General features: G+C 40.9%; 1 protein-coding gene across 6 annotated transcripts in view; it reads right to left on the reverse strand.

The window, feature by feature from the left end:
- Positions 1-765: 765 nt before the first annotated feature.
- Positions 766-27940, reverse strand: part of si:ch73-103b11.2 (protein outspread) — a 60338-nt gene continuing 33163 nt past the window's right edge. For 2 of the 6 annotated variants that reach the window (XM_023298370.3, XM_023298367.3), the window contains 20 exons: positions 27090-27315; positions 25220-25769; positions 23951-24092; positions 23731-23847; positions 20730-20786; positions 20549-20617; positions 20358-20447; positions 17328-17437; positions 17122-17160; positions 14483-15251; positions 13425-13541; positions 8887-12621; positions 7651-7798; positions 7455-7560; positions 6338-6497; positions 6139-6246; positions 5945-6031; positions 5667-5829; positions 5131-5216; positions 766-2153 (listed from right to left, as the gene is read on the reverse strand). In XM_023298370.3, coding sequence (XP_023154138.2) covers positions 2082-2153; positions 5131-5216; positions 5667-5829; positions 5945-6031; positions 6139-6246; positions 6338-6497; positions 7455-7560; positions 7651-7798; positions 8887-12621; positions 13425-13541; positions 14483-15251; positions 17122-17160; positions 17328-17437; positions 20358-20447; positions 20549-20617; positions 20730-20786; positions 23731-23847; positions 23951-24092; positions 25220-25769; positions 27090-27315 — 6951 coding nt within the window. In that variant the 3' untranslated portion in view covers positions 766-2081. Of the gene's footprint in view, positions 2154-3743; positions 3829-5130; positions 5217-5666; positions 5830-5944; positions 6032-6138; positions 6247-6337; positions 6498-7454; positions 7561-7650; positions 7799-8886; positions 12622-13424; positions 13542-14482; positions 15252-17121; positions 17161-17327; positions 17438-20357; positions 20448-20548; positions 20618-20729; positions 20787-23730; positions 23848-23950; positions 24093-25219; positions 25770-27089; positions 27391-27940 lie in introns of all 6 variants that reach the window. The other 4 variants (XR_004846456.2, XM_035942957.2, XM_035942959.2 and 1 more) reach the window with 4 other exon arrangements.

A 27940-nucleotide genomic window follows, 5' to 3' on the forward strand; every position in this document is an offset into this window, starting at 1 on the left:
TCATTTTACACAAAAATGGTACAACGAAATTGGTGACTGGAGTAGAGAGCGTCCTCGTGCGCCGCCATCTTAGATAAACATTTATAGGAGTAGCTCTTGCAGAAGCGGCTCTAATGAGGAAATAGTGGTGGGCCTCGAGAAAGTTGCTCATTTTTTGTTTGTGTGCAAAACAAGGCTTACCGGGGGCGGGGGTTAACATAAATAACACATGTTATGCAGATGACATAGTGCTGATAGCGAACAGTGAAGAACACTTAGAAACCACAGAAAGCCAAAAACTTTGTCCGTCTTTAAACAAACAAAAAAAAAAAAAAAACAGAAAAAGAAAAATGTCATATCAACCTGTAACATAGAAGTAGACACTAGAGAAGAGGACAAGGCAGACAGAATGAAAATGATGGACGGACTGACAACATGGCTTCACATGGAACGAGCAACAGTCACAATTCAGATGGCAAAAGATCGGAGGAGCTGGAGAGAAATGATCGCCTACACTGAATGGCATGACACTTAATTGAGTGTGCAGCAGACGTTTTGCAAATGTGTTACATGATGATGTAAATAAGTAACACAAATTTCAACTATAGGTGTTTCAAGCAGGTAAGGACAGGTGTTTTCTCTGAGACGGAATAACTCTCTGTGGTGTGGATGTGGGAATTTGTAAGTTTGCAGATCAATGACAGCAACACTCTGCTGTTCATGTATATTACAGGACACTACAGGTAGCTTAAATGTGACCGTTTGGACAAAAACACAACAGAAAGATTTCCAAACACTTCATTTATTTGACGTTATACATTCAAATGAAAATAAAAAATATTCATATATATTTCATATAGAGCTAGTGAGCAAGGTACAAGTTTAAAACAAAACACAGAAGTCTTCTGTGTGGCATATATATATATACAAGGCGTGGTTTGAATACTATACAGTGTGTATCCATAGCTGCACAGGTTTCATGGATGTTTATATTCTTCACTCAGTTGAGGCACGACTAGATTTCAGTGAGAGGTCAGGGACTGGGCCAAGTGCTTCAAGACTGCTGCTTACAGTAAAACATTTCAATCTCAACATCTAAACAGTAGGACTTGCAAAGCAAAGCTTATTAGTGTTAAGAGTTCCACACTAAAGCATAAAGTAGGAAAATGAGGCAACATGATCATTCTGCAGTTCAAATTATACTGTACAGTCATGCAAAAAATCTGAAATAGTATTTTTTTATGAGATGATATTCTCACACCAAAGTCAAAACTGAACAAACACAAAGTCAGGTTTTAAGAAATCTTTAAAAATCCAGTATCACTAACAAGTTGTTCACTAAGTATGACATTGAGTCAGGATGTTTGGTTGCACTGCAATAATTGACTTGAAGTCACTACACCGATTTGAGACAAATAAAAACAAGCTTCCTCAAGTAGTCAAGTGATAAGTGCAATCTCACCCCAACCCTTCCCCCCTTCACACACAGACACTCCATTTTTATAAAACTCTCATACATAAGCAAGTTAAGCATCACATTGTTTTCCACTATCAATCAAACCATAGTTATAGTACAGCAGATGCCCCAACAATCAATAGCAAACCATATTCTACACATATCCAGTAGTTATGTACAACAGAACTGGTGCAACATTAAAAATTATTAGATATACACTGTAACAATAATAAAATACAGCAGATACTTAATTCATATTGGGAAATATATATTATTCATACTGTGTATTGCTGTCTGTTTTGGCATTTTTGGAGGATCAATATAAATGCTGTCATGTATTCCTCTCACAGCTTATTTGACACAACTCCAACTTGGCCAGATTATACATCTATGTAATTATAAAGAAACCGTACACAGGATTGATTCTGTAAATCTGTTTTCATTACTTAAAAAAAAGAAAATCAAACTAAAATATGACAACTTATCAGATGCATGGAAGCAGTAGGTCCAGGTCGAGAGCTGACCTTAATAGATATTTATTCTCCATTTCCTATGAGAGTCTTAAGCTGATGCTGGCAAGGCCGTGGCCATCAGACCATTAAAACCAAGGCCAGGTAACAGAAAAGAAACTTCAGTTTTCTGGTAATTAAATCTTCCTGGAATCTTTTGCCTCGAAAAGCTTCATGCGTTCCTGCACGGTTAATCCCTCTTTCAGGCTCTGTTAAAGAGATGGAAGACAAAGCACATTATTAAGAGAGGGGAATGCATATGTAGGCAGAGAAGAGCATTAAAAAGAACAAAACAACAACACAGCAAAGCTCTTCTGCTAGGCCAACCATGTCTCACAAAAATGATGGTCCTGTACAGCTAAAGTTGATTGAGATTTATGTTTTATTATTGACATCATAGAAAAAGCTTCCTCTCACCATTTTGCCAAAAAGAAAAAGACTGGTGAGTCTCATTTATCAGAGCTATTAGTCTCTGTTTTTATCACAGCAACATTGTATTTTTATAGCGTGTAATAGAGGTGAAATTGTGGAGAAAAGTGACCGAGAAAGGTGTGCTGTGATTCTGACAAATATCATTTCACATAACTCCAAGCACTGTCGCCCGTGGCTATCTGTTAATGTGACGGCATGCAGCTCAGATTAACGTGCTGTGCTGAAATGAAATGTTAGAAGGTTAGGAAATAGGGTACTGCCTCAGTTATCCAGTTCAGTAGGTGGCGCTGTTGCAAAAAAGTAATGATGGTAGAAATCTGGTCCCACAAGTGCAGCTTTTTTTTACTGAAGACATGCTACTCTGAGAACTATGTGGTTAAATTTGGCAAAAAAAAAAAAAAAAAAAAAATTTCCACAACACATTTAAACCTAATTTACTTAACATGTGCAGCAAAATCAATCAGTAATTCATTGATAAATAACATAAATTCAGCTCACTTAATGACACCTGATGTCCTGTGTTGTCCCAATTTGATTAAACGTGTGCGCTGCCTAGAGGTCATGAAGCCTTTACAGAAAACTTTGTCATGGTGCGCCTTTACTATTTAACCCCCTGCAATGCTCTCTGCTTGCCAAAATAGCTTATAAATACTAGGAGGCTGCATTATGAAGCCCCCAGAAGGAGGCTCCACCTGGTGGCGCAGTCAGGAACTACAGCTATTCTACAATACTTGTAGTGTGTATTTCAAAGACAATGGTAACGGATATCACGTAGAACTAAATGTTAAATGACTTGGACTGGATCAAGAAAAACTTTACTGGAGGTTCTTAATGTGAATGCAATTTTTGGGGGGACTTCGTTGGCTAGGCAGCTGGTAATCCCAGATATTTTTTCTCCTTCACATATAATTCAGGTTAAAATATAAAACATATAGAAGGGGACCAACGGATCATTCTAAACCACAAATAAATTCCAGCACAGAGGATTTAAAGACTCAGAAAACTTCAACAAAATGCGGTTTTATAAAGAAAAAAAGAGTGCAGGGACATATGAAAAAGTTAATTGAGAATCCTTAATATAAGGATCTGACATAGTTCAATAATCCACCTGTGAAAAATACCAATTTTATTTGTGTGTGTTTGTTTTTTTAACTGACCTCTGCTGCACTAGGAGAGGAATGCAACGTGAAAAGCTTTTAGTGCATTACACTGTTAAGACAACAAACTGCTAATTCTCACACTTGTGATGTGGACACTACACTCAGCTGTAGGTGGTGGGGCAAAAAGGAAGCGTTTGGGTGGCAGAGGAGGGCAGATCATGCGAGGAGGGTTAGGGCATGCTTTGGACTTCATCATGCTATACCTACAGCACATCTTGGGGTGGGGGCTGAGGGGGGAGATCACCCCACAATGGGAGTGTCAGCTATCCCATGAGACCTGTTCGGTGACAGACTGATGGACAGAACAAGACAGATGACACACTTACAGCAAAAAGAAACTCACAGCAAAAACATCCTGATTGAGGAGCTACTGAACATGTTTCTACTGTGTACGGTGACAACAATTAACAGCAACAGATTCTGCGCGACAAAAGCTGGAAACATTAACAAACTGAAATGGCAGTTTTGGAGTTTCCGCAGACGTTACTGGTTTCCCATGAGCAGTTATGATGGACCAGTGACAGGAGGTGAAATAATTTGTTGGTGAATGAGTCACAGTACAGCATACTTAGACAGTATACATTTCAAATTAAACATTTGTCCATGTATATGAAAAATATGTCTGTGCTATTTACGTACATCTGTGTGTGTGATGTACGTGCTTATACATTTATATAGACAAACAGCACGTACATCCTAATTATAGTATAGTATTTATGTGTTGCTTGTTTTTATAATTGCATAGTTGCATCCTTGGATTTTTGTATTTGTGTATAAAAATAAATTATCTTCTATAAGGTGTTTTGAAGCTCATCTTCACAATTTGCTTTTATTGTTGTGTTGAAACTATATTTTATTATTAGAGCTCAAGCAATTTCGGATTTTTGGGGCAGATGGCAATTTTTATCAAGCAAAAAAATCCATTAATGATATATGGTATGATATTATTCATAAATATGAATATATATATATGCATATACTATATATGTATCAAGCATTACTGAGAGGGAAAAGTTATAGTAATTGATTATTAACTACGCAGCAATGCATTTTACAAACTAGTTAGCAGCTTACTATGAAGACACCACTTGACTCCGCACCGTTGAGTCTGTTATATGTGCTACACGTATTGCAGAGAATGGAGCTATACGATAAACTGCAATGACACTGTTTCTAAATTACCTCAAGCATTTTTTCTGCATTATCTTCTGTGCAAAAATATATATAAATATAACTTTGCATCTTGAACAACATATGAATGTAGCTACAAATATGTCTTTGACAGACGGTCTGTTACTATAAGAAAACTTCAAATTTTGGCAAAAAAATTTTGAGTGAAGCTGCTCAGCTGTGTTTCTTAAGCTGCAGTTGATTCATTGCACATGAAGTCAAGGACAGCAGCACTTTGCTGCCACCTAGTGTTATCAAATACAACCCACACTTAACCTAGCACCCTTTTACTGCTGCTGCATTACTGCTGTAAGACAGCAGCATAGTAGCAGTGCATCGATTTAAACCAGTAACATCTGTACAATACAGAAAAAATGACACTAACTAGAGAAAGACAAACATTTTCATTAAATCTGACACTCACCTTTGACCTTAGACCTCTTGACTGCTTGGAACCTGATGATTGTTCTTTTTTCATGAAATCTGGATTACTCTTTGATTTCATGATATCTAAAAACACAATGCAGTCAAAATTATTATCATTAACCTCAAGCATCACAATTTTGTTTAATTATTCAGCTCGAGAAATTACAAAATTGCAAACTACATCAGTTAAACTTCTTGACAGATGTTGAACTAAAACTCAGTTGTAACATAAAAGTTTAATAAAAATCCACAAAATAGAAACAGGAGCAGTACACAACGTACTGTGTTTGTGTACCCCAAACAGGTTCTTGCCTGGATTCAGTTAAGGTTTTTCAAAAGAACCAGAAGTCGCACATTATGAGTTCAAGGGCCGTTGAGAAGTTGAAATCTTTTTGTTTGCACAGTTTCTGTTTGTGGTTAGTGTTTTAATTTCTTAAAAATGGTAAAACTTTCTTTAAAAAGAAACAACAGGTTTCAGAGGAGCCTCAGAGGGTTACATAATATGAACAAATGAATTTAGTGTTTTCTACTTACCATATCCAGATGTAACTGTTCCATCCACAGTCCTCTCACCTAAAGCTTCTGTGGCGATGAGCAGCTTCTCCTTCAGTTTGCTGATGTCGCAGTCAGCCTTTGCTTTCACAATGCTCAGTTCTGTATAGATGTCCTTATATTTGTCTGTGGCATATTTCTTGTCCTAGTAAAATGATAGGTGGTTAGCATGCAGCCTCAGTTTTTTTAATTTTGTTAGAAGACATGAAGAAGTGCAGTCTTCATCAAGCTGTTTGCACTAAGACAAAGACTTTGTTTACCCTTAAAGCAGACTGTAGTTCATCTTTCAAAGAGTGGATTTCCTGTTTAAGATACTGGATCTCTGACTCCTTTATTCGTAGCAAAACCTACAAAAAGGACAGAAACGTTTAAGATTGAAGAGCAAATTCTGTGTGAGTGTGTGTGTGTGTGTGTGTGTGTGTGTGTGTGTGTGTGTGTGTGTTTAAACATCTACCTCTAGCTCATACACATCTTTGCCCTTGGTAAGTGGTGACAGAGCTGTTTCACCGCTGAAACAGGAGCGCATCCGAGTGATCTCTGCAGTCAATCGGTTATTTAATTCCTGTTGGAAAGAAAGAGTCGCATTTTAACCTTTGGACAAATAAATCTTTGTGTGTACAGTACACGTGCAGGTTCTGTACGTGGATTCTGACCTGGTTGTGAGCGTTTAGCTCCTGGTTCTCTCTCTGACACTGCCTGAGGGCCTGCCTCTCGGCCTCCAGCGCCTGAGCCAGGTGAGCGTTCTCCAGACATTTCTGAGAATACTGCTCTGACAGCACCTCCAGCTCCCTCTGGATGGACTGCAGCTCCTCCCTACATAGTAACATCATCACAACATCAACTTGAATTCTCATTTGATGTTTCCTAAATACAGGTGTCCTGAGCTCGAACAAGGCCATTTTGAACTAAGCAAGAGCTTTAGCAAGAAACTAAACCCAAACATTTGTTTAAGTCTGCTGTCAACATACATTGTACATTTGAGTATTTTACTTAACAGGTGCAGCAATGGCAATCAGTAAGTGATTGAGTCCTCACATAGATTCAGTTCACTTTCAATGGATCACGTGCTGATAATGCTAACAAAACCACACATGATTCAGGCCATGAAAGCAGCTGCTATATGTGTCACTGAGACGAAAGAACGTGTTTTGAATTAATACATGTTTTTTGGCCAGAAGTAGTAAAGCTTCACAGGAGACTTTGTCATCGTGCCCCTTTAATAGCTAAACTACCACTTAAGGCTCTCTGCTTACTAACTATCAAGTACCTGCCCCCTCTGGCTGCATAAGTTAAAACAGTAAGAGGTCCAACTACATAGTACAGTCAATGTAGAATACTTGACATGTGTATTGTCTTGGATATGGTATTGGGTATCGGCTGATGCTAACTATTAAGTGATTCAGATCAGAGGCAAAAAAACCAAAAAACTTGATGGGGACACTCCTATTTCTAAATGCATGCAAGGTTTTCCCAACACAAAAAATTATCCTTTGATCTCATGATAATGGTGATTTCCCCAAAAATCATTTCATTTTTGAATAAAGCTCTTAAAGCCAAACACATACAGTTAACCTCACTGCTACACACGGTTACACACAGGTTTTTTTGCCCCTCAGCTTAAGTGTTTTTAAGATCTGACTTTCAAGTTTCATTGCTGCAGGCCTAATCGTTTGTATTTTTAAATTGTGACTAGAAGTAAAACTGACATGAGTTTTTTTCCATGTCAATATCATGTTTAAAAGGTTTTTATGTTCTTATTGTAAAACATACTCATATTGTAAGCGAAGTTCATCAATGTCAGAGTTCAGTCCACTCAGTTGGGAGCGCTGGGTCTTTTCCAGTTCCTCTTTGTGTGCATTCTTCATAGCTTCAATAGCTACAGTAAAGATAAAACACACACATTGAACTGCTGTATGTCGGTCTTGTTAAAAGCACAACACTTATGGGTGCTAAGGCAGTGTCTTACCAGCAATTGTGGCAGCGGTCTCCTCCGCCAATAGTCTCTCTCGCTCTTCCATGAGTTTGGAAATCTCCCTCTGGTGCTGCCTCTGGAGGTCTTCAATCACCTTCTGGTGTGTTTCCTCCATTGCGGCGAAGCCACGTTCGCATGTGGCCTAGAGGGAAGAAAGGGTCAATAATCTGTCAACATGAAAATACATTCGCATTTCCCACCTATGTGACTATAGTTTCAGTGTAAGAGTAGTAGTTCACTAGTCTACATGCAAATCAGTGATAGAAGCCATGCAAGATTTTTGTGCTCTAAAGCCCAGCTATGTTAGTAACAGAGCAAGTTAAAGCTGTGAAGTTCTAGCCCAGCAAAGATTCATTTTTGACTGACAGACTATTTTATTCTGTAATGGAAAGTAGCAAATGGTGTGTTTATTTGAGTAAAACTTTGAAAGTGTAAAACTGTCAGATATTTTTTAGGCATTACTAAAGTGGATGTCCCAGGCTGATCCACAAGATCAGTGTTTATACACACACAGTTTCATCTATATAAATCTTACAATTCTTAATTTAAACACTAAAACATCTTCTACCCAGTGTGTACAACAACCTGCAGTTTCAGCCAATGATTTGTCCTGTCAATAAGAGCAGCAATTATTTATCGAAACAAAACAAAAATCTTTAGTTTTACTATAGTTCAGTAATATTTCGTAATTGCATTATGCTTCTAATAAGCTGCCGTTAATGCCAACATAAGCTTTCCATGTTCACATGACCCCATGGGGCTGCAGCAGGTAATGTGAGAGGCTCGGGGCATTATTTGTCCTGCTGGTGCTCCTTAAGATATTGAATTTCATCTCCTGGAAACAATGATCTTCTGTTTTTATGTGGCATGAAAATATTAGAAAACATTTTTTAGACTGGATAAAAGAGGTGGTCTGACTGGCCAACCAGTCGCATTGCTAAAAATGAGGGTCAGACTTTGATATGTGATAACTATAAAAGGTTGATTAAAAAAAAAAAAAAAAGCAACAAATGAAGTTTGAGACATCGTTCAGTTTGCAAAGAAACAGTTTGAAATTTTCAAGTAATCTCAAATCACACCATTTCCCAATTCCAAATCATCAGTAAATATTAGTAGAATGAAGAGCCAAAGTGAAAAAAGTTACTTAGCTATGTCACTATTCATCTATTACTCTGTTCTTTAAATAAAAGTCTCTAAATTCACTAAGGGTAAAATGAAAGAGCAAAAAACCTTAAGACTTTCAAAGTCTCTCTGGTATTTCTCTCTCAGGCTGGCCACATCTCCTTCAAGGTGCTTGTTCTCCAGTTCATCCCTCATGCTATTCATCTGAGTCTCCAGCTCCTGGATTCGGTCCTTCAGAAGCACCATGGAGTCCACCTCTGACATGTTCTGTGCTTCCTCCCCCTTCCCCTGCTCCTCCTCCTCCATTGGTGTCGCAGCCTCGTCACAAGCAGGTGAAGGTGAGACCTCGAAGGCTTTTTTGCCCCGCTCTTTGAGACACTGAACATTTTCCACATACTGGGAATGCAACTTTTCGATCTCCTCTCTGTGGATATGCTGCAGCTCACAGATCCTCTGTTCAAACTGCTCCTCCAGCTTCCTCACATCACTCTCGTGCTGCTCCTCCATAGTGTCCATGTCTCCCAGGAGAACCTCCAGCTTCCTCTGACTGTCTGCTGCCGTCTCCATGAGGGCCAGCTCCGTCGAGGCCCGGCCTTGCTCTGCTTGGCTCAGCTCTTTTTTATGCCTCTGCTTCATTTCTTCTGCCTCCTTCTGAAAATGCTGCTCCAGGAGTGTCGCTTGCTCCTGCTGCTGGGAGAGCTGGTTCACACGTTTGCTGATCTCACTCTTCAGCGTTTGATTCTCCTTTTGGAGGGTGGCCACCGTTTGCGTGAAGTTCAGGCGCTCCTCTTGTAAAGACGCTTCGTATTTTTCTTGGATTGCCGTGACATTGCGGGCGTGCTGCTGCACAAGAGCATCCATGTTCTGACTGGTTTGTTTACACCAGCCCATTTCTTGTTCGTGCATGGCCCTCAGCCTACACGCTACATACGCCACCTGAGCCTGGATTAGAGCTTCACGCATGCAAAGAGAGGTACTGGTGAAATTTTGAGAAGTTTGGTGCCCTAACAGAGCGTGGATCATTTTCGACAATCCAGGATGGTTTCCGCCGCTTTCTATCTCTTGAGCGTACTGATGGAGGATGGCTGCTTGTCTCTGAAGCTCATTAGCCAGGTTCTCATGAGCATTCTGCAGTGACTGAACAGAGTCAACACCACAAGAGGGCATTTCCGCAGCCAACTGTCTGTCTACGATCTCCTCAGCCAAGTTTCTAGCTTCTTCTGTTTCGATCTGCTCCATGTAGGGGGCAAGTTCAGGGGGGCGAATGTCAGCCAGCTTTTGTTTACTGAACCCAAAGTTATTTTTCACTTCTTTTATTACAGCTTTTAGATCAGGGCTCTTGGAAGCTTCAATAATTGCTTTCAGAGCCACTTCCCTTTGATGAAGGTTACTGTGGGCTTCAGTCAACTCCCTTTTCAGTATTTTGAATTTCTCCTCATAGCAGACTTTAAGGTTTTGAATCGAGTAGACTAGTTCAGCTTTAATGACAGTGTTAAAAACAAGTGAGGCATCGACATCTACATCAGCTACTACACTTCCCTCTTTGGATTTAGCAACATCTGTCTCAGCTTTCTCCAGTTCATTCCAGAACGCACTTTCTAACATCAACTTTCTGGTCAAGACATCAGCGTAAACTACAGCCAAACAATCTTTGTCGCTCCTTTTAATGTGCTCTATGCCTTCCCATATCTCTGCTAGAGCTTGTAGGAGGTCAGACTTTGAGGTTTGTATCAACAAAGCCATCTTGTTCAACACTACCGCCTCAAAAGACAAGGTTTTGGCAAAGAGATGAGTTGCGTCTTTATCTGTAGTCTCTGGGGTTGGATTCTGATGGACAGCTGGTGATTGCTCCTCCAATGTCTTTTGTCCTTGACGAATGTGCAGCGATGCGTTGAACAAATCATTTTCTATCTCTGACAACGAGTGCAGCTGTGAATCAGTGGTCTCATGAGAGCCACTGAGAATAGTCCTTACTTTCTCTCGACTATTTTCTACACATACCAGGGCCTCGGTGTAATGCTTAATGGCGGCACTACTCTGTATCCCACTTCCATCACTACTCTCTGTCTCTGGACAGGGCGTCTTATCTGTCATATTTAGATCAGTCTCAGAGATATCCTCTGCCTGGGTGGATCTTTGCACCTCTAGATTCTGTGTGAGGTTTCTCAGCTTATCCTCAGTAGCTAGCAGTTTAGTCTCTAGGGCGTGTATGATGGAGATAAACTTCTCTGGGTCACTAGAGTGTGGGAATGACATATCCGAGGTGTTTCCTTCAATGTCTTTATTTGTGTCCTGCTTATCTTTCTGTCCTGCATCTACAAAGCTACTGCTCACCTGGCTAGAGTCCAGGCCCTCAAGACTGATGTATTTTTGGCACTGAATGTTGGAGAAACGGATCCTTGGTCTCTTTGCTTGAGACTCCTTATCATCTGGGGAGATCTCTGTCTTGGCTGCATTGTCAATAGAAAGTGATTGCTTTGTGGTTGATGACAGGGAGAATGATGTTTTAACTCTTCCCTTCTTGCTCTGTTCTGGATTTTGCTGCCTTTCCATGTGCAGATCAGCATATCCCAGCTGCAGGGCATTGAGGTGCTGTTCTAACTCTGCAATGCGGTCCTCTGCAACCACCAGCTTGGCTTTCAGCTCCTTCTCAGCAGTACAAGGCTCAACCTTATCTAAGAGGCTTTGACTCATTTGACAAAGAAGGTCCTCTTTAGCTTGCAGCTTCTGTTCCGTTTCCTCTAAGCTGTTGCCAAGTGCAGTCATTTTAATAAGTGCTTCCTTTAGATCCTCTTCCTTACGTTCCACTAGCCTCTCATACATCTCCTTAGTCTGCCGGATCTCTTCTTCTTTTTCTCTGAGGAACTGGCTCATTTTCTGAAACTCCTGAGTAGCCCTCTCATACGAGTGCTCCAGGGTGCAGTAATCAGCTTCTTCCGTTTCCAGGCGATTGCGGAGCTTGTTCACCTCACGGTCGGCTTCTGCGATCTGGTTGAGAAGCTCTTGACAGCGGCATGTGAGATGGCCTTTTTCTTCCTCCAGCCTGCGCACACTTTCCCTCAGCGACTCCACCATGTTGGTCTTTTGGGCCAGCTGCTCTTGCAACTTCAGCATTTCCTCTCTGCATTCTTTACCTCCTGAAGCTCGCCTTCCTCTCAACAAGGCCTCCACCTGCTGCTCAGCCTCCAACAGCCTGTCCTCTGTTTCTTTCTGTGCAGTTTCAGCCTCAGCTAATCTTCGACACAGATTCTGCCTCTCCCTCTCATGACTCTCTTGCATGCTGCTCTGCTCCTTCCTCAGGCGCTCCTCCTTCAGTGCTTGACCCTCTTCTGTAGCATTTAGTCGAGCTGTCACCTCTTGCAGCTTCTCCTGCAACCTCTGTATCTCCCTCATGTGGTCTCGTTGCAGGGCCTGCTGGTGCTCTAAGTGCCGAAGGGCCTGGTTTCTCTCTAGGAGGTTGGCCTCGACTTCACGGAGTCTATCTTCGCTGTCCTTCAGCTGGCTTCGTAAGGTGGCCTCACCACGGCCGTATTCCACTTCTTGTTCTTTTGAGCGCTCCTGCTCTAGCTTGAGCTCATTCCGCATTCGGGCCACAGCCTGTTCACTAGCTAAGATTTCAGCCATTGCAGATGCAAGTTTAGCCTGCAGTGCCTGAATGTCATTCTCATGCCGGTCTACAGCGTCCTGGGCTTCAGTGTAACTTCTCTTTAATGTCCGGATCTGCTGCTGAGCAAGGTCCTGCTTCCGCTTTTGGGACTCCAGTTCGCCCTGTAAATCTTGATTAAGCTCGTGCAAGTGTTGCCATGGCACTTTGTGCGGTGAGGAGGAAGGGGGTGTTGCACTCTTGAAAAAGATTGATGAGACAGTTTCATTAATGACATGACTTTACCTCCCTTACCAAACACGGAGAACCACATCTCGGAGGTTACCGGGAAAATAAGTTTTCTCCTTTCTTGTTATCATTTTTTTCCTCAAGCTTCCACTGTGCTTTTTCAGAGGACACTTGGAGACTGAAAGATGAATTCATCCCCACCCCCCAAACACAAAATAACAAACAAAAGAACAATGGGTTACTACAATAGTGCTTTTATAAATAAAAAACAGAACCGATGTATTGGAATTTTAATGTATGACTTTAAAGTAGACAACATAATAAAAGCAATTAGTTAAAGCATGCAGTTCAGAAACACAAAGCATGCAGAAATCAAGCTGGGTAAGAAAACACACATGAACAGAGAGAAAAAGCACAGCGCAAGGCTTCTTGATCAAGTGTCTTACCTTGAGCATATCTGATCAAATCAGTTATTTTCCCAGGAGATGTGAAACTCCGTCAACAAAGTTAGTGAAAACTCATGCTAAGAACACCACAACCATGCATATCAGTTTCAGAGAATAAGCACCCACACCTGTTAGTAGATTTTTTTTTACATGTTACAGTAGCTGTAAATACATCTGATCTGTCATGAACCAGCAGACTGCATATTGAAAATATTCATAGTACTGTGGTACAGGTTTGTAGAATTTACTTCTTTGACCAGTACACATATACGACTGTATCCTGCAAACCTTAATGACATTCTGTCTTTGCCAAAATTCACATTGTGATGCTATTTGTGCATGGTGTCTGGTCATGGTGAGTGTGGTACCTGCAGTACATAACCCTCTCTGGCACTTTGTTCTCTCCCGAGTGCATCTTCCAGTTGCTCCTTTAAAAGGTTGTTCTGCTTCTGTAGTCGGTCCAGCTCCTTCTGCTTCTGTCCCAACTGAAGAGGACAAATATTGAGTGAATGGCACATGATGTTCTGACACCATAAATACATGCAGGCCATATGGTATTTGGACAGTAATACATTTTCTGGGCTTCAAGGTTCACCATTTTCAAAGAAATGGACATGCCTTTTAACACAGTGCTTCAATTACAAAGGTTCAAACATAACAGGATACATTCTGTATCTACATACTAAACCGTCTGCACCTGGAGCAGCATATGTCAGTATCAATAAACATAATACCAGATTTCTTTATGACTCTGTAGTCTTTCAGCTGTTTGTCCTTTAACTCTTGCTGGACAGTTTTACAAACTGTATCAAAAAGACAGACAGAATCATCAGATTGTCAACCTTCCGGAGACGGAAGCCAGATCATGAATGTAGATGTATATGGGGGTGCTCGGTGTGCTCGACAGCTGAAGTGGGCAACATTTCATAATCACTAAAATAACCCGAAAAATACAGCCAAAGCAACTGAGGAGCTTCTCCAAGTGGAATATCCTGGACAGCTGAGGCAATCACCTGATTTCAATTCCACTTAGACTAAAAGCAGAAAGACATGACAACAAGCAAGAACTAAAGATGGAATCACCAATGAAGATACAGAAGCATCTTCTAATATCTATGGATCCACAACTACAAGAGGAATTAACTGCAAAAGGATGTAAAAAATCTAATATATGAAAATGTTAAATGTTGATTTAGTATGACCTTGTGTACATCTGTCTATTAACTTCTGAGTTCCTAAACTTTGTGTAGCGTCTCCCACAGAGTTTTGTGTAAATTGATTGAAATTAAAGTCATGACTCGACACTTAAATGCTTCATCAATTATATAATTTTCAACAGAAATAACTGAAGCATGGAGCCTAGAGAGCAAAAACTGTCCAACTACTTATGTTCTGGACTGTATAAGAGCACAGAGAATGAACACACCTCTTTGTCTAGCAGCGCAGCGAGCTCATGAGCAGGCAATCTGTCCGAGTTACTCGAGTTTCCTAAAGCTGTGGTGATGGGTACTTGCTTCTCTTCTCTTAATGGCGTCGTCTCCACCTGATGCCATCGCTGCTCAATCTCTACTTGGACATCTGGAGATCTATTGCCCTTCTTGTCTTCCCTCTCTGAAGACATGGCAGCAGGATGGTCTACTTCCATCTTTCCTTGTTCCGGGCTTTCAGGCGTTGACGGCTGTACCGATGGTGTAGCATTTAGCGTTGAAATAACAGTAACAGTAACAGTATTTGGCATGTGAGTCGCACTGGTGGTGCTGTGAGGGTGGACACCCCTCCTGACATTCTCCTTTTCTGCCTCTTCTGTTGTGGACGGTGGGTGAGCACCTGATACAGAGGAGGTTTGGAGGGAGGAGGTAGAGACAGGAGAGGATGCTAAGGAAGAAGGTGAAGAAGAGGGAGAGCAGTAGGAAGAGGTTGTAGAGAAGGATGAGCTGAGGTCAATGGTGCCTGCTCGCTCTTTTACAGGCTTTTCTGTCTGTTCCATTTTGAACTCAGACCAGTCGTAAGTCTTTGAGCGTCCCTCTCGTCTGCGCTCACGAACTCGGCTTTTCCGGGGCTCGGAGGGAGGAGCAGAGCCTGGCTGTCTGTGGACGTCAGACTTGTTGATCTCAGGGCTGGCGTTTGGCTGAGGAGCGGGCTGTAGACACGGCTCCAGCATCACGTGGGATTTGATCTTCTCATCGGGGATGGATCTGATCAAATGAAAACACAACAAATAAAGAAAAAAAGTATATAGGTGACTTTAAACGAAACATGCCGACATCAGCTCAAGCTACTACGTGAAGCTTTGCTGGACAAAACAGAAACACAGCGACATTTCTGGTAGTGCAGCTTCGATTAACGGTGCATTTCCAGGGTTTCTGCAGGGTCAACCAGGTTAAATATAACATCTTTAAAGCCTTTTTAATGCGGCCTAGATGCAATTTAAATACCTGATTCACAATCATACCAGAAAAAATCTGAAAGTATGATGAAAAAGCAGAAGACAAATATGAAAAAATGTAAATCAGAAAAGTGTAAAAATTCAGCCAAGAGGAGGTACAGGTGTCTAATTTCTTCATAATGAATTTCAATATGCTGAAAGGTCATTTTGTGATTTTTTTTCCCCCAATGACGTCTAAAAAAATGGCCTACTCCAGTTTTAAGTCTGCTAAACTTGACACTTGACCAAAGTGAAACCATGAGCTCCCTATTGGCTTTAGAAACCAATAGCAACAGTGTGTGCTCTAAGTTTGATGGTACTAACTCCAAAAACAATGCCTGCAGTTCAGCAAAAAGGTCTGAATTTTTGTCATGTGACTGTTGGTCACAGCTGAGTCGCTAATGGCTTCTTATATATGATGAGGAGTGCAGAAGTGTTTGTAGTTTACAGAATGTGGTTTGTGCAAAAATTTATTTTAACAAATATTTAAATAAGATATGTACAATAGGGCGATTTTGATTAAATATTGTGATTTGAAGCTTAGATCTGGCTAGAGTTTACTGACAGAATCCAAAGTGACACGAGTAGTTCAAGAACCATTAGAAAGTTAAATTTCTTTCTTTCTTTTCAGTTTTTAGCTTTGATAAATGGTGCTATTTTGGCAATTTTTAAAAGATGACAAACTTTTTAAACCTGCAGATGGGTTTTGAGGTTTGAGGATTAACATCTCCCAAACACAATCAGACACAAAAACAATTTAGAGCTGACTTTTTTTTCACTTCTTAAGACCAGCAGATACCCTGACACAGAAACATGATAAACATCGGTGGCACGGATCCAAGTGAAAGCATAGCATTGGCACTCAAACATTTATAAGGCAGACAGTGGGGCTGAAAGCAGCTTTGGTGTTCATGATCTGAGGTAAGCCTGATGGCAGATGGCTGCCTTTAGCTCGCTATGTTAATGCAATTTATGAAGTCGCCTAATGTGCAGAATGTGTTTGCAGTAAACTGCTCACTGATGTGCACTCAAAGTGTTAAAGGGCAGAGTGACCTGACAGAATAATCCTTTTTTAAACATGTGTGGAAGTGTGAAGAGGGGGAAGGGGAAAATGAGAAGGGGACAGAGCTCAAGAATGAGAAAGAGATGTCAGCGAGGCGCAGAAATACCTAAAATATCACACCATCTCACCTTAGAGAGGAAAGCGTCGAGTCAGTGAACGTGGGTCAGAGTATGGATATAGTATTACGTTATGACTCAGCTTTGTTTAATAAAAATAAAACTACATTCTCAGATAAAACATCCTAAGGCAAACTTGGAGTTTAAACCGCAGCTCTTCTATCTATCTTTTGTCTCCGTTCATGCTTGAGTTGTGATTTGCTTCTAAAAGCAACTGAGCGGACAGTCACAGTGCAGAGATGATTAACATCCGTCTGTGGTGTTGGACAGATTATTCTAGCATGCTGATGCGACTGCAGTGTGTGTGTGCCTCTACAGTGGCATAACACAGGGAGACATTACTCAATAATCACATGACACACGGCAGGACGACAAACACGCCGGGGCTGACATTGCTGAGCAATTACATCACTGTTGGAGGAGGAGGAGGGGGGAAATATTCAACACACAAGCACTCCAACCTGGGCTTCAGAACGGATAGTTTCAGAGAGATGTTTTTCCTGGAAGCAGGTTGAAAATACCAGTTGAAGGGGAACAGAGAGAGAAAGAGAGAAAGAAAGAAAGAAAGAGCGCGTGAGGAGGAGACTGGAGTTTAAATAATAAAGTGAGGAAAAGCAGTTGTTGTTGTCGTTGCTGGTGGCTGGTGTGAATCCTCGCTGGGTATTACCGGGTGACATCGGGGGCGATAGTGGGTCGCACATTCTTCATAATGGCCTGAATCCAGTTGCGACGGATTCCAGAGGTCATGGCTGACAGCGTGCACACTCCCTCTTTACACTGAAAACACACAGACATTTCATTTAAGAGACAAGTCGATTCAAATAACTTCTGGACAACGCAAAATATTTTAGACAGTTTTTATCCAAGGCTCAAGGAATCAGGTTCATATATACTGCAAGTTTCAGTACAGAGATTAATTGCTCTTCTTTCACCTGTTGTAACCATTAGAAATAACAAATATTCAGTGAATTACGTATCACTGAGCTGCATCCTTACTACATTTAGACTTGCAGAGTTTCTTCACTAATTTACTGCATGTTCCCTTCATTTCTATATCAGCAGTTTCAAAAAGATGGACTTTCATGATCGAAAAAACATCCACAGCTTCACTATTTTGCTTTTCACTATTTAAAAGCACTGGAGCTGTTAAACTGCACAGAGCTTGAATTAAGTTTGAATGATTGACATGAAAGCGTCACAATGACACACTGTGGAGGAGAAGTGCCTGTATTTTAAGGTTGTCTTTACACCCGCAGTTTTAACACCATCTAGACAAAGCAGAGGATGTTTGTGTGCGATGTGTGATATATTCATCCATCCATCCATTATATATTCACCGCTTAATCCTCATGAGGATCGCAGGGGTGCTGGAGTCTATCCCAGCTGACTTGGGGTGAAGGCAAGGGACACCCTGGACAGTCTATCAAAGGGCTACACATAGAGACAAACAAGCACACTCAGATTCACACATATGGACAATTTAGAATCGCCAATCAACCTGCAACATGTTTTTGGACTTCGTGGAACGAAGCCAGAGAACCACAAATGCACAGGGAGAACATGCAAACTCCATGCAGACAGATCCCAGGCCCTGGCCAGGACACGAGCCGGGGATCTTCTAACTGCAAGGCAACAGTGCTAACCACTGAGCCACTGTGCAGCTCTACGCAATATATTCAACATACTGAATATTCAAATCTATACACTAAAAATAAGTCCATTACTTTCAAAAATTCCTATGTTTAACGTTTGTATGGTGTGTAAAACGAAGAGTTGTTAAGGTTCTCTACAGGGTTCAAGTCTGTTGCGTTGTCACAAATTTGAGTAGCTTGACTGGTTTACAAAGTGAAGTAAGTGTGAAACTGAGCAGAGTTCCATTAAGCAGCAGATGAACAGGACATTGTATGGACAAATGCTACGTTTTAATCAACAAACGGCAAAACAGAAACTAGTTTTGATATAACACTTAATCTATTACAAAAAACAGAATTATTTATAATAATCTATATGCTACTTTGAATAACATTTTTCATGAATACAGTTTAATGAGCAGCAGGTGTGGGTGGAGGATGATTCTGAGCAAAAAACTGCACTTTATATTTTTACTGCAATAGAAATTCCTACACATCTATGGAAAAACAGCACAAAGATGATCAATAGGGATATATTAGTACATTATTCTAGAATAACGTGTCCATGTGCTCACAGATGTTATTAATACCGCAAAAGAATATTTTACAACTTTCTTTGTAAATTTCTTTCCACATTTGTCTCCTCTGTGTTCTGTGTAAACACATCCTATAGTTCAGCCAAGCAGTCACAGAATTTTTGTCACACGTGTGTTGGTTGTAGCTGAATCATTAATATCTTCATGGTTGCAAAAGGGAACGCAGCATTTTTTGTCTTTTACAGAATCTGGTTAAAGGAAACACCTTATTTTTTGGGAAAAATTTTAAATGTAACGTTAATTTACATTTAAGTGTAAAATAAAGTGATTTCAATGAAATATAACAATTTCAAGCTTCAGAAGTTATTGATGAGTAGTTCAAGGACTGTAGAAACGTTGCAAATCTGACAATCCTTTTTGTTTTACAGTTTTTGAGGCAGATCTAACACTTTAATGCATATAATTACACTATATTACATTTTTAAGAGACACGCCATCTTAATCCAACAGTAGAAATATTCTCTGAAAAGGCAGTATTCTCCACTCAGAAACTCTGCTTTATTGTGTGTGCAATATATGCAAAATAAACCTCACATACAGAGACCTCTAGTGGCATTAACAATGACTTCTACGAGACCATAGTAATGGAGTTTAAGAAACCAGATGCTTCAGTCCAGGTATGTGGATTTAAAATGGTGTTAATTCTCCACAGCAGCGAAGCTAATGACAACAGCCCCATCCAGTCTGATGGTGGTGCACAGAGAGTAGATATAAATACTGGAGTTATTAATTTCTCGACACCAAACCCGTGTTGTTCTCAGCCAAAGAGACAACGATCCCCTTGACTACTCTATTTCTGACTTCCTCCAGAAAATAGCTGTGGAAGCTACTTGAAGCAAATGTAAACAAAAGAACTGACCTTGTAGCTCCTGTTCTTGTAGGATTAGTTTGGCAGTTCTAAATCTATATGTAGCAGGAACAAAAGCTCCACTAACATCAAATTGCACTGCAAGCATCTATATAAGTCTGCTAAGTATTTTGCCAGCAACGGGTGCTAAAAATGTTTAACGGGCGAAGGATTATAAGAATAAAGCACTGTCTTGTTCACAGCAACACCCGTGCAATGTCAGTGATTTATGGAAACTCTTTTTTTTCCTCCTCTGTGAGTGTTATTAAGAAATCGCGGACAAGGACGGGACTTCTGAATGTAAGAGGTTAAGTAAACATATCGAGCAGGATGAAGGCCGCATAGGTTGAGAGAGACAAGCAGGGCTGGAGAGGATTTAGATTCAGTGATGTCAGCCTTCAGAGAGATGACAAGTCACGTGACATCCTTCGTGACAGACAAAGGAGCATTTCAGGAAGAGAAATGGCAAAACCTGATACCCAAAGTTGCACCACATGGCGACTAAGGCTGTTTATAGATATGAGGCAGGAGACAGCAGGGCCGAACTGTGCAGACAATGAGTTTCGTCTTCACTCGTGACGGATGCCGCGGGACAATCGATGACATGAAGAATCAACACTCACCAGGATTTGGAAGCCGTAATTCCTCTGGACAGGGAACTCTTTGACATCATAGCACGTGGAAAGGTCAATCTCACCATCCATTTCTGAAGCCTGAGGGGACAAACAACAAGAAGTCATATTAAATTCTTTCTTAATTGCACTGTTCATTCAGTTTACATGTTTAAACACACCACTTGTATAACAAGTCTTACCTCCTCCGCAATTGAGTCCTTATAGTACCTTAAACTCTGGTCTGTCAGGACAAACCAGTGTTTCTTCCACTGAGGAAAGAAAAAAAGGGAAGGCGTTAATTGAATTTCAATTATTCTCTCTCTAATTTATTAATTCAACAAAGGGGAGAAGCAGAAATTCCTGCTATTGTAAACAAATTACCATTCCATCATCATACAGCTTCGTCATCCATCCTTTTTTGAAGTTCAGCAGATCCGGCTGCAAATAAAACAGATCAGAGAGATGCAATATTATTATATGCTATGCATCAGTTCAATTTATTAAGAATCAATAAAAAATTCATGTCTTAACATCAGGCACATTAATGGAAAAAAAAGAAATTGAATTTCATTTTTCTCAAATATTTTGCGCTCCTCGTCCCCATATTAGAAGCCGTCATCAGATGCATTTTTATCCCTGATGTAATCTGAATATAACTGGAATCTTGCTCTTGCATTTACGTGCATTTGTTTACATTTAGATAACCACCTCAGCTGAGGAATTAGAAGCACCGATACGTGGCTCTAGCGGCACAGACTGACTGGCGGGAGCCGGACTTTCCCTGTGAAACACAAACTGCAGCACATCGAAACCAAGCTCAGGTCTGTTTATAGACTCCAAAGCAAACCGCTGGTCAAAAACCCTGGCCTCTGTTCCCTCTGCAGTACCTTGTTCTTGTTGAGCTTCATCAGGTGAGGTGTCACCGTCTGGCAGAGAGTCATTCTGATGCCTAACTGCCTTCACTTCTTATGTTGACAATCTGGTTCTGTCCGTCTGTCCCGGGGACACACACACGACTCGCGGCTGCTTCTGTGCCGGCTATTTATAATCATCAGTAGCGGTGGTGGCGCTGGTGTGTACATGTGTGTGTTTGAGTGGGTGGGAGGGGGTTTTGGCAGCTGCAGCTCAGAGAGCAACCACAGGCTGACTGGATCAGTCCCTGAACAGACCACAGATCAGACTGGTAGGAGTCAGAGCTCAGGAAGAGCCCAGTGCAACCTTAATCAACACCAAGGCGACTTTCACCTTATTTTGTGCTAATGAAGAAAACAAGTGCAGCTTGTTTTTGACTATATGTAGTCATGCATGCAGCTGAACTGAAAAGTGTCTGTAGTCTGACCAGAACACTCTCTCCTTCTCCTGAGCAGGGCGGCTCACACTAATGCCTACATAAATAAATCTGATCATGTATATATCATTTAGCAGTCTAGAGGACTATTAAGATTAGAGAGCATCAGTATGTTCAGCTGTATGCTTTCATGCCATTCCCATTCACTTTTACAGTTATTTCTTAGGTTTTTTATTTCTCTAAATGTATGCACTTTTTTGCACATATAAAAAAAAACTGTATTATCTTGCATAGTGCAAATATTTATTTGTTATTTACAGAGCTGCAATGATTTATCAATTATAAACCCTCAGAATACTGAAACCTGCCAGCAGATTTGAAAAGTTTTTTTTTTCAAACTAAAACATTTACAATGTTTTTATCAGAGCCAGAAAGTATAGCAACAAAAACAATAATTGGATTTCTAATTTTTCAGTGGTGCTTGAAGTATTCATCTACGAGCTAATGTGCAGCTTTGTTGGAGAAGTTAACCAAGTATAACTTAAAATCATTATATTTCACAGGGATAGATTTTTTTCTTTATTCAATATGTGTCATTTAAAAATCAACTATTTGCATGACCGAGATTCTGTGAATAACAAAAAATTCTGCATTAATCAGCACAACTGTGACGTCATTACTGACTCAGTTATAAATATTCTGATACTTTTTGGCTGAACTGGGCTGAACTGCAGGCAGTGTTCGAGCAGAAAAAATAGGAGAAAAGTATGGAAACAAATTAAAAACGTAAGTAGAAAAATATCTATAGTATTCACATTTACCAGTTCTATTCTAGAATTGGCAACATCTGCGAGCACTTGGAAAAATGTTGGACATGTTGATTCCAGCGTCTTTCAATTTCTGCAAAATAAAGAATCTAACTAATTCAACTTTTTCTTATTTAGTTGTTTTTTTGGTTTGTTTCTTTTTTGCAATGTATGGTATTATAACTCTGTTACATTTCACAGGTGTAGGGCTTTTTGTCACAGTTAAACATTAGCCCACAGTGAGTACAAAAGTGGCAGAAGCAAAAAATGGATAGAAACGTTGTGGTTGAGAAGGTTAATTTAATCGCAAACTATTCTGATAATTCATCAATTTGAGTAATTTAATAAATGACTAGAAAATAATTCAAAATCCTCTGACTCCAGCCCCTTAAATTTGAATATTTTCTGGTTTATCCTCTATGATTGTAAACTGAATATCTTTAAGTTGTGAGAAAAAAAACCTTAGAGGATGTCATCTTGATCTTTGGGAAACACTGATGGACTTTTTTTTTTTTTTTTTTTTTTTTACATTTTTTAACATTTAATAGACCAAACAATTAATTGATTATTAGAGAAAATAAATGACAGATTAATCCATCATCTATACACCGCTTAATCCTCATTATGGTAGTGGGGGGGCTGGAGTCTATCCTAGCTGACTTAGGGTGAAGGCAGTGGACATCCTGGACAGGTCACCAGTCTATCACAGGGCTACACATAGAGACAATCACACTCACATTCACACCTACGGACAGTTTAGAATCATCAATTAACCGGAACATGTTTTTGGACTGTGGAAGGAAGCTGAAGTACCCAGAGAAAACCCATGTATACACAGGGGAAGTATGCAAACTCCATGCAGAAAGATCCAAGGCCCAGGCCGGGATGCAAACCAGGGATCTTCTAGCTGCAAGGCAACAGTGCTAACCACCACGCCACTATGCTGCCCCAACAATGAAAATAATTGCTAACTGCAGCCCTAACTATTTATAACCTATTTTTGTGACAGGCCAAATTGATCAAAAATGCATTTTTTGAATTCTCCATGTCAAAAAATTAACCCTTGGGGACTTTAGGCGGTCTACAGAAAACGGTAAAAACCTGTCTGGGTCACCAGTGCAGAAAATTGGGGTTGAATCTATTGCAGTGCTTCTGGTTTAGCCTGATGCTCTACTGAACACAGGTGGGAAGGCATATTATGTTCTCTGCACTACCTTAATAGGACCTTGAAATGATTTTTCTAGCCCACTGTGTCGCTTTACTCTTCGGAAGTACTGTCAGCACTCACAGTCATGGAGGACTCGGTGACTCTGCGGTCCAGTGACTTGGCTCTTCTCAAGTTGGCAAAACTGGAGCTGGACACATCAGGGGCTGAACGGTCTTTTGCTGAATCCAGTGACATCTCCTGCAAATAGAAAACTAGAATTATCAATCAGAATCAGTAAATTATTAAATGGACTGTATTATCTGGCTTAATTTGTTCAGGATTAATGGAGAGGGCAGCATACATGTTTGCTTGTCAGATAGCGTCTCTCGCTGCGGCCTTGTCTCTGGGTTAACACTGTGTTCACCGAGGGCTCATTGGAGCTGCTTGTGTCCATACGTTCAACATGTTGACCCTCCTCGAACCGGCCGATGATTTGAGTTCGCCTTAGAGACACAAGAGGACCATTCTTTTCAATATACACTATATTTTTCCATAAAATGAGTCTGACAATGAACAAAACATCTTCAAAAGGCACTTTTCAGCATACCAAAAACATAGTAAATTATATTGCTTAATCTTAAAAACCATAATGATGCAGCACATTATCCTCAAATGGGAACAGAATTAGATGGCATAATAACCAAAACAAAGCATGACATGAAAGAAAATCTGAGAATAAATCATTTTTGATAAAGGACAGAAGCAGTTTAAGTTTACTCTGTGCAGAATTAAAGCTTTGGACAACAGTCACAACTTATTTCAGAGCAAATATGCAATTAATATCCCCACAGAGAGCCATCCAGAGAAACACCAAAGAATCAAGAGCGATGTTACATGATTAGAGATAAATTTTAGAAGAAAAGGAAAATAGCTAGGATGGTGGATTAAACGCACTGAGGAAGTAGCAGCAATGGCAACACAGTGGCGTTACCTTAAGGCACTGCACCTGTTAATGTCTGCAAAAGAAGGAACTCCTAACTCCATGTACACCCAAAGTGTCTAAGGTAAATCAGGCATTTCGGTAAAACAGTGCATGTGTGTGCTCCCAGGCAGTGCAGAGATGAAATGATAGAAAGCAGGAATCAGCGGTGACCAGCAGGGAACAGCATTGGGACAGGGGTGGAAGGGTTGGTTGAGCATGAGCTCTGACAAGCTCTATTCAGAAGACCCTGGAAAAGATTGAAACAACAAAAACTAGCAAAGGTAGCAAGAGCAAAAAAAGGTAGAGACCAGTAGAAAACAAAGTAACACGTGCGCTTCAATCCCCCAGAATCATTAATGGCAAACCACTGGTCGGCTAGGGTAGGCAGGAGAAGCAAAAGATGCTCAGGAGATGTAGAGGTGCCTTAAAGACAGCAGCCACAGGGTGGTGCTAAGAAACTAAGATGTTTTAAGCAATGCATGAACTTCATATAATTACTTAGCATGCCATGTTTAGATTTTAAGGTGATGCCGAGTGCTAACAACCAGTGGCTCATTAATGATTATTAGTCATGTTGCCAAAAGTATCACAAGCACTTAAAATATCTCTGTGGTGTCTTTTCTTGCAGAGCATGACACCTATTCTCACCTGCGCTCCTCCCCAAACAGCCGAGCCACCTCCTCCCTCCCAGGACTTCTTGTTCGTGCCCTCAGGTCTTGGCGCTTTTTCTCTGAGCGGAAAGCTTCTCTGTAGGTCAGCCTGCGAGCCCGAGGCACGTCTGACAGCGCTGCGTACTCCCTGCCAGAGCGGCCGATCCTGCCTCCGCCTCCGCCGATGCTATCGGAGCCTCCTCCACCACCACCGTGTCCCTCCCAGGTAGATGTAGCTCCGCTGGGATCAGAGTCCAGCGAGCTCTGGGAGGAGCTGATGGTGGAGTAGCTCGGGGAAACAAGCGCACCTGGAGAGGGGAGAGGGTCCTGCAAGGGGTGGTGAGGGGAAGTTTGGGGTTCGGATTCAGAGTTGTACCTGGAACTGGGAGCTCCGAAAGAGGAGGATGATGTTGAAGTGGACAAGGGAAGGTGCTGGGGTGGCTGAGGGTGGTGTGCAGACTGTGGAGCAGGCTCCGACTTGGTCTTCTCCAGGGAAAAGTAGCCGCTCTCCACTCGTACCTTTCGTCCAGTGCTCACAGTGCTGGCATCTGAAATAAAGACACAGTGCCACAACATCCATGGGTTACATATGTGTTGTATACTGCCACTGTTTGTCAGAATAGTTTAATAAGTCACTCTTTCTTAACTGTCTAAACCCAAAACCTTTCTGGTGGGCTTGAAAGGCATGTTGTCAAACCATACAATTTATCAGAGGCAAAAACTGTAAAAATAGAGAGAATCACCATATATTAAATATAAAGATAGTCCTTTATGAACTCGTGTGACATGCCATTCAGTGGGAAAACTTAATCTAGAAAGCTTTAATCATATTTTATCCATTTACTTTATTCTATGTGTCAATTAAAAATTCACTAAAAATAAAGTGTTTACTCTAACCAAGTTCTGTAAAAAAAAAAATATTCGGAACTCCTTGGCACAACCAAGAAGCCATTGGTGATTCAACTGTGACCTACAATCACTTGACAAAAATTCTGGGACTTTTTGGATGAATTTGGATGAAGTATAGTATAATATAGTATAGTATAGTGTAGTACAGTGTAGTGTAGCATAGCATAGCATAGCACAGCACAGCACAGCACAGCACAGCACAGCACAGCACAGCACAGCACAGCACAGTACAGTACAGTACAGTATAGTGCAGTGCAGTACAGCACAGTATAGTATGGTGTCGCATAGTATGGTGTCATATAGTATAGTATAGTACAGTATAGTACAGTATAGTATAGTACAGTACATTACAGTACAGTGTAGTGTAGCGTAGTATAGTATAGTATAGTATAGTATAGTATAGTATAGTATAGTATAGTATAGTATAGTATAGTATAGTATAGTATAGTATAGTATAGTATAGCATAGTATAGCATAGCATAGTATATCATAGTATAGTATAGTTTAGCATAGCATAGTATAGTTTAGTATAATGAAAAGATGTTGATGATGATTGATGGTTCAACTTTTTAAAATGACTTATGGCATTCTAACTGTGTTACACTGCACCAAAGACATTTTTGAGTTCTCTCTACTTCTAGCCAGGGTTGCACAGTTTCCATGGAGGTGCAGGACCATAGATTGCAGTGAAAAATGAGCCCACAGTGAGTAAAAATGGGACAGGAGCAAAAAAACACCCAGCAACCGCTTGGGGTTCAGAGGGTTAATACTGATGGTCAAGTGGCTCAAAAAGCTCATGTTTAAGTCCAGGCCATTGCAGATTTTATTTCAGAGTTCATTAAAAGTGAGACATACCATGTGAATATGACTTTATGTAAGCTTTATGTTTCCACCAGATTTCGTCACCTAACAGTGAACTACAGATACGTGATGTGGAGGAACGTGTCCTTAGTCCTCACCATCCTGTGTGGTGTTACTGGAGTCTGGTTGGCTCTGGCTCAGCTGGCTGATGCAGGAGGCACTGCGGCTGCAGGGGATGGTGGCTCTGCTCCAGCGGCTCTCCTCCTGCCACAGACTGGATCGGCTCATCGGGACTCGCTCGGCACTGGCGATGCTGCTGGGCAGGCAGGGGATGCTGCCCCCAGTGCTGCTGCTGGTCACCGTCACCTTAGCAGGGCCAGGCTCCTGGGTGATGGTTCGGGTGGGAAGGAGTTGATGGGAAGAGGAGAAGACACAAAGGGAGGTAAGGTCACAGAGAGACTACAAAAAGGAACGTGAGGAGGAAAGAGATTGAAGAACAATTAAATGGCAAAATGTAAATGTGACAGGTTTCACGTAGAACGTTTGTGAAGATAATTATCAGACTCTTAGTTTTCTGTGGCACATGAGGTCACATTACTGGCCTTTTTTGGATTATCCCATTTATGTGTCAGTTGAATTCAATATCAAAGTGACAAAACAAAAGCTTTTATCATTGGTGAAATGATAAATTACGAAACACGAGATCAACAACTCGACAAAGAACAAGTAGTCCATTCATAGCACCTGTAATACTGAAAGACACAGAGGACAAAAAAAAAAAACATTCTGCAGAGGTGGAACAGAAATTCATCTTCATCCGATTAAAGGATGCAAAGTAAACACAAATACAGCTGTTCAAAGCTGTGATGTTACCAGTAAAAATCCCTTCACTAATCAGCAGATGCACTGAGGTCACAAGAGAGAGCAAGAATTCCAAAGCAAAGCGACCCTCACACAACAACTTTTCCTCCAATCACCACAAACATGCTGCTGTGCCAAGAATCACTCT

This window comes from Amphiprion ocellaris, chromosome 18 (genome assembly GCF_022539595.1).
Source record: "Amphiprion ocellaris isolate individual 3 ecotype Okinawa chromosome 18, ASM2253959v1, whole genome shotgun sequence".
Taxonomy (NCBI): domain Eukaryota; kingdom Metazoa; phylum Chordata; class Actinopteri; family Pomacentridae; genus Amphiprion; species Amphiprion ocellaris.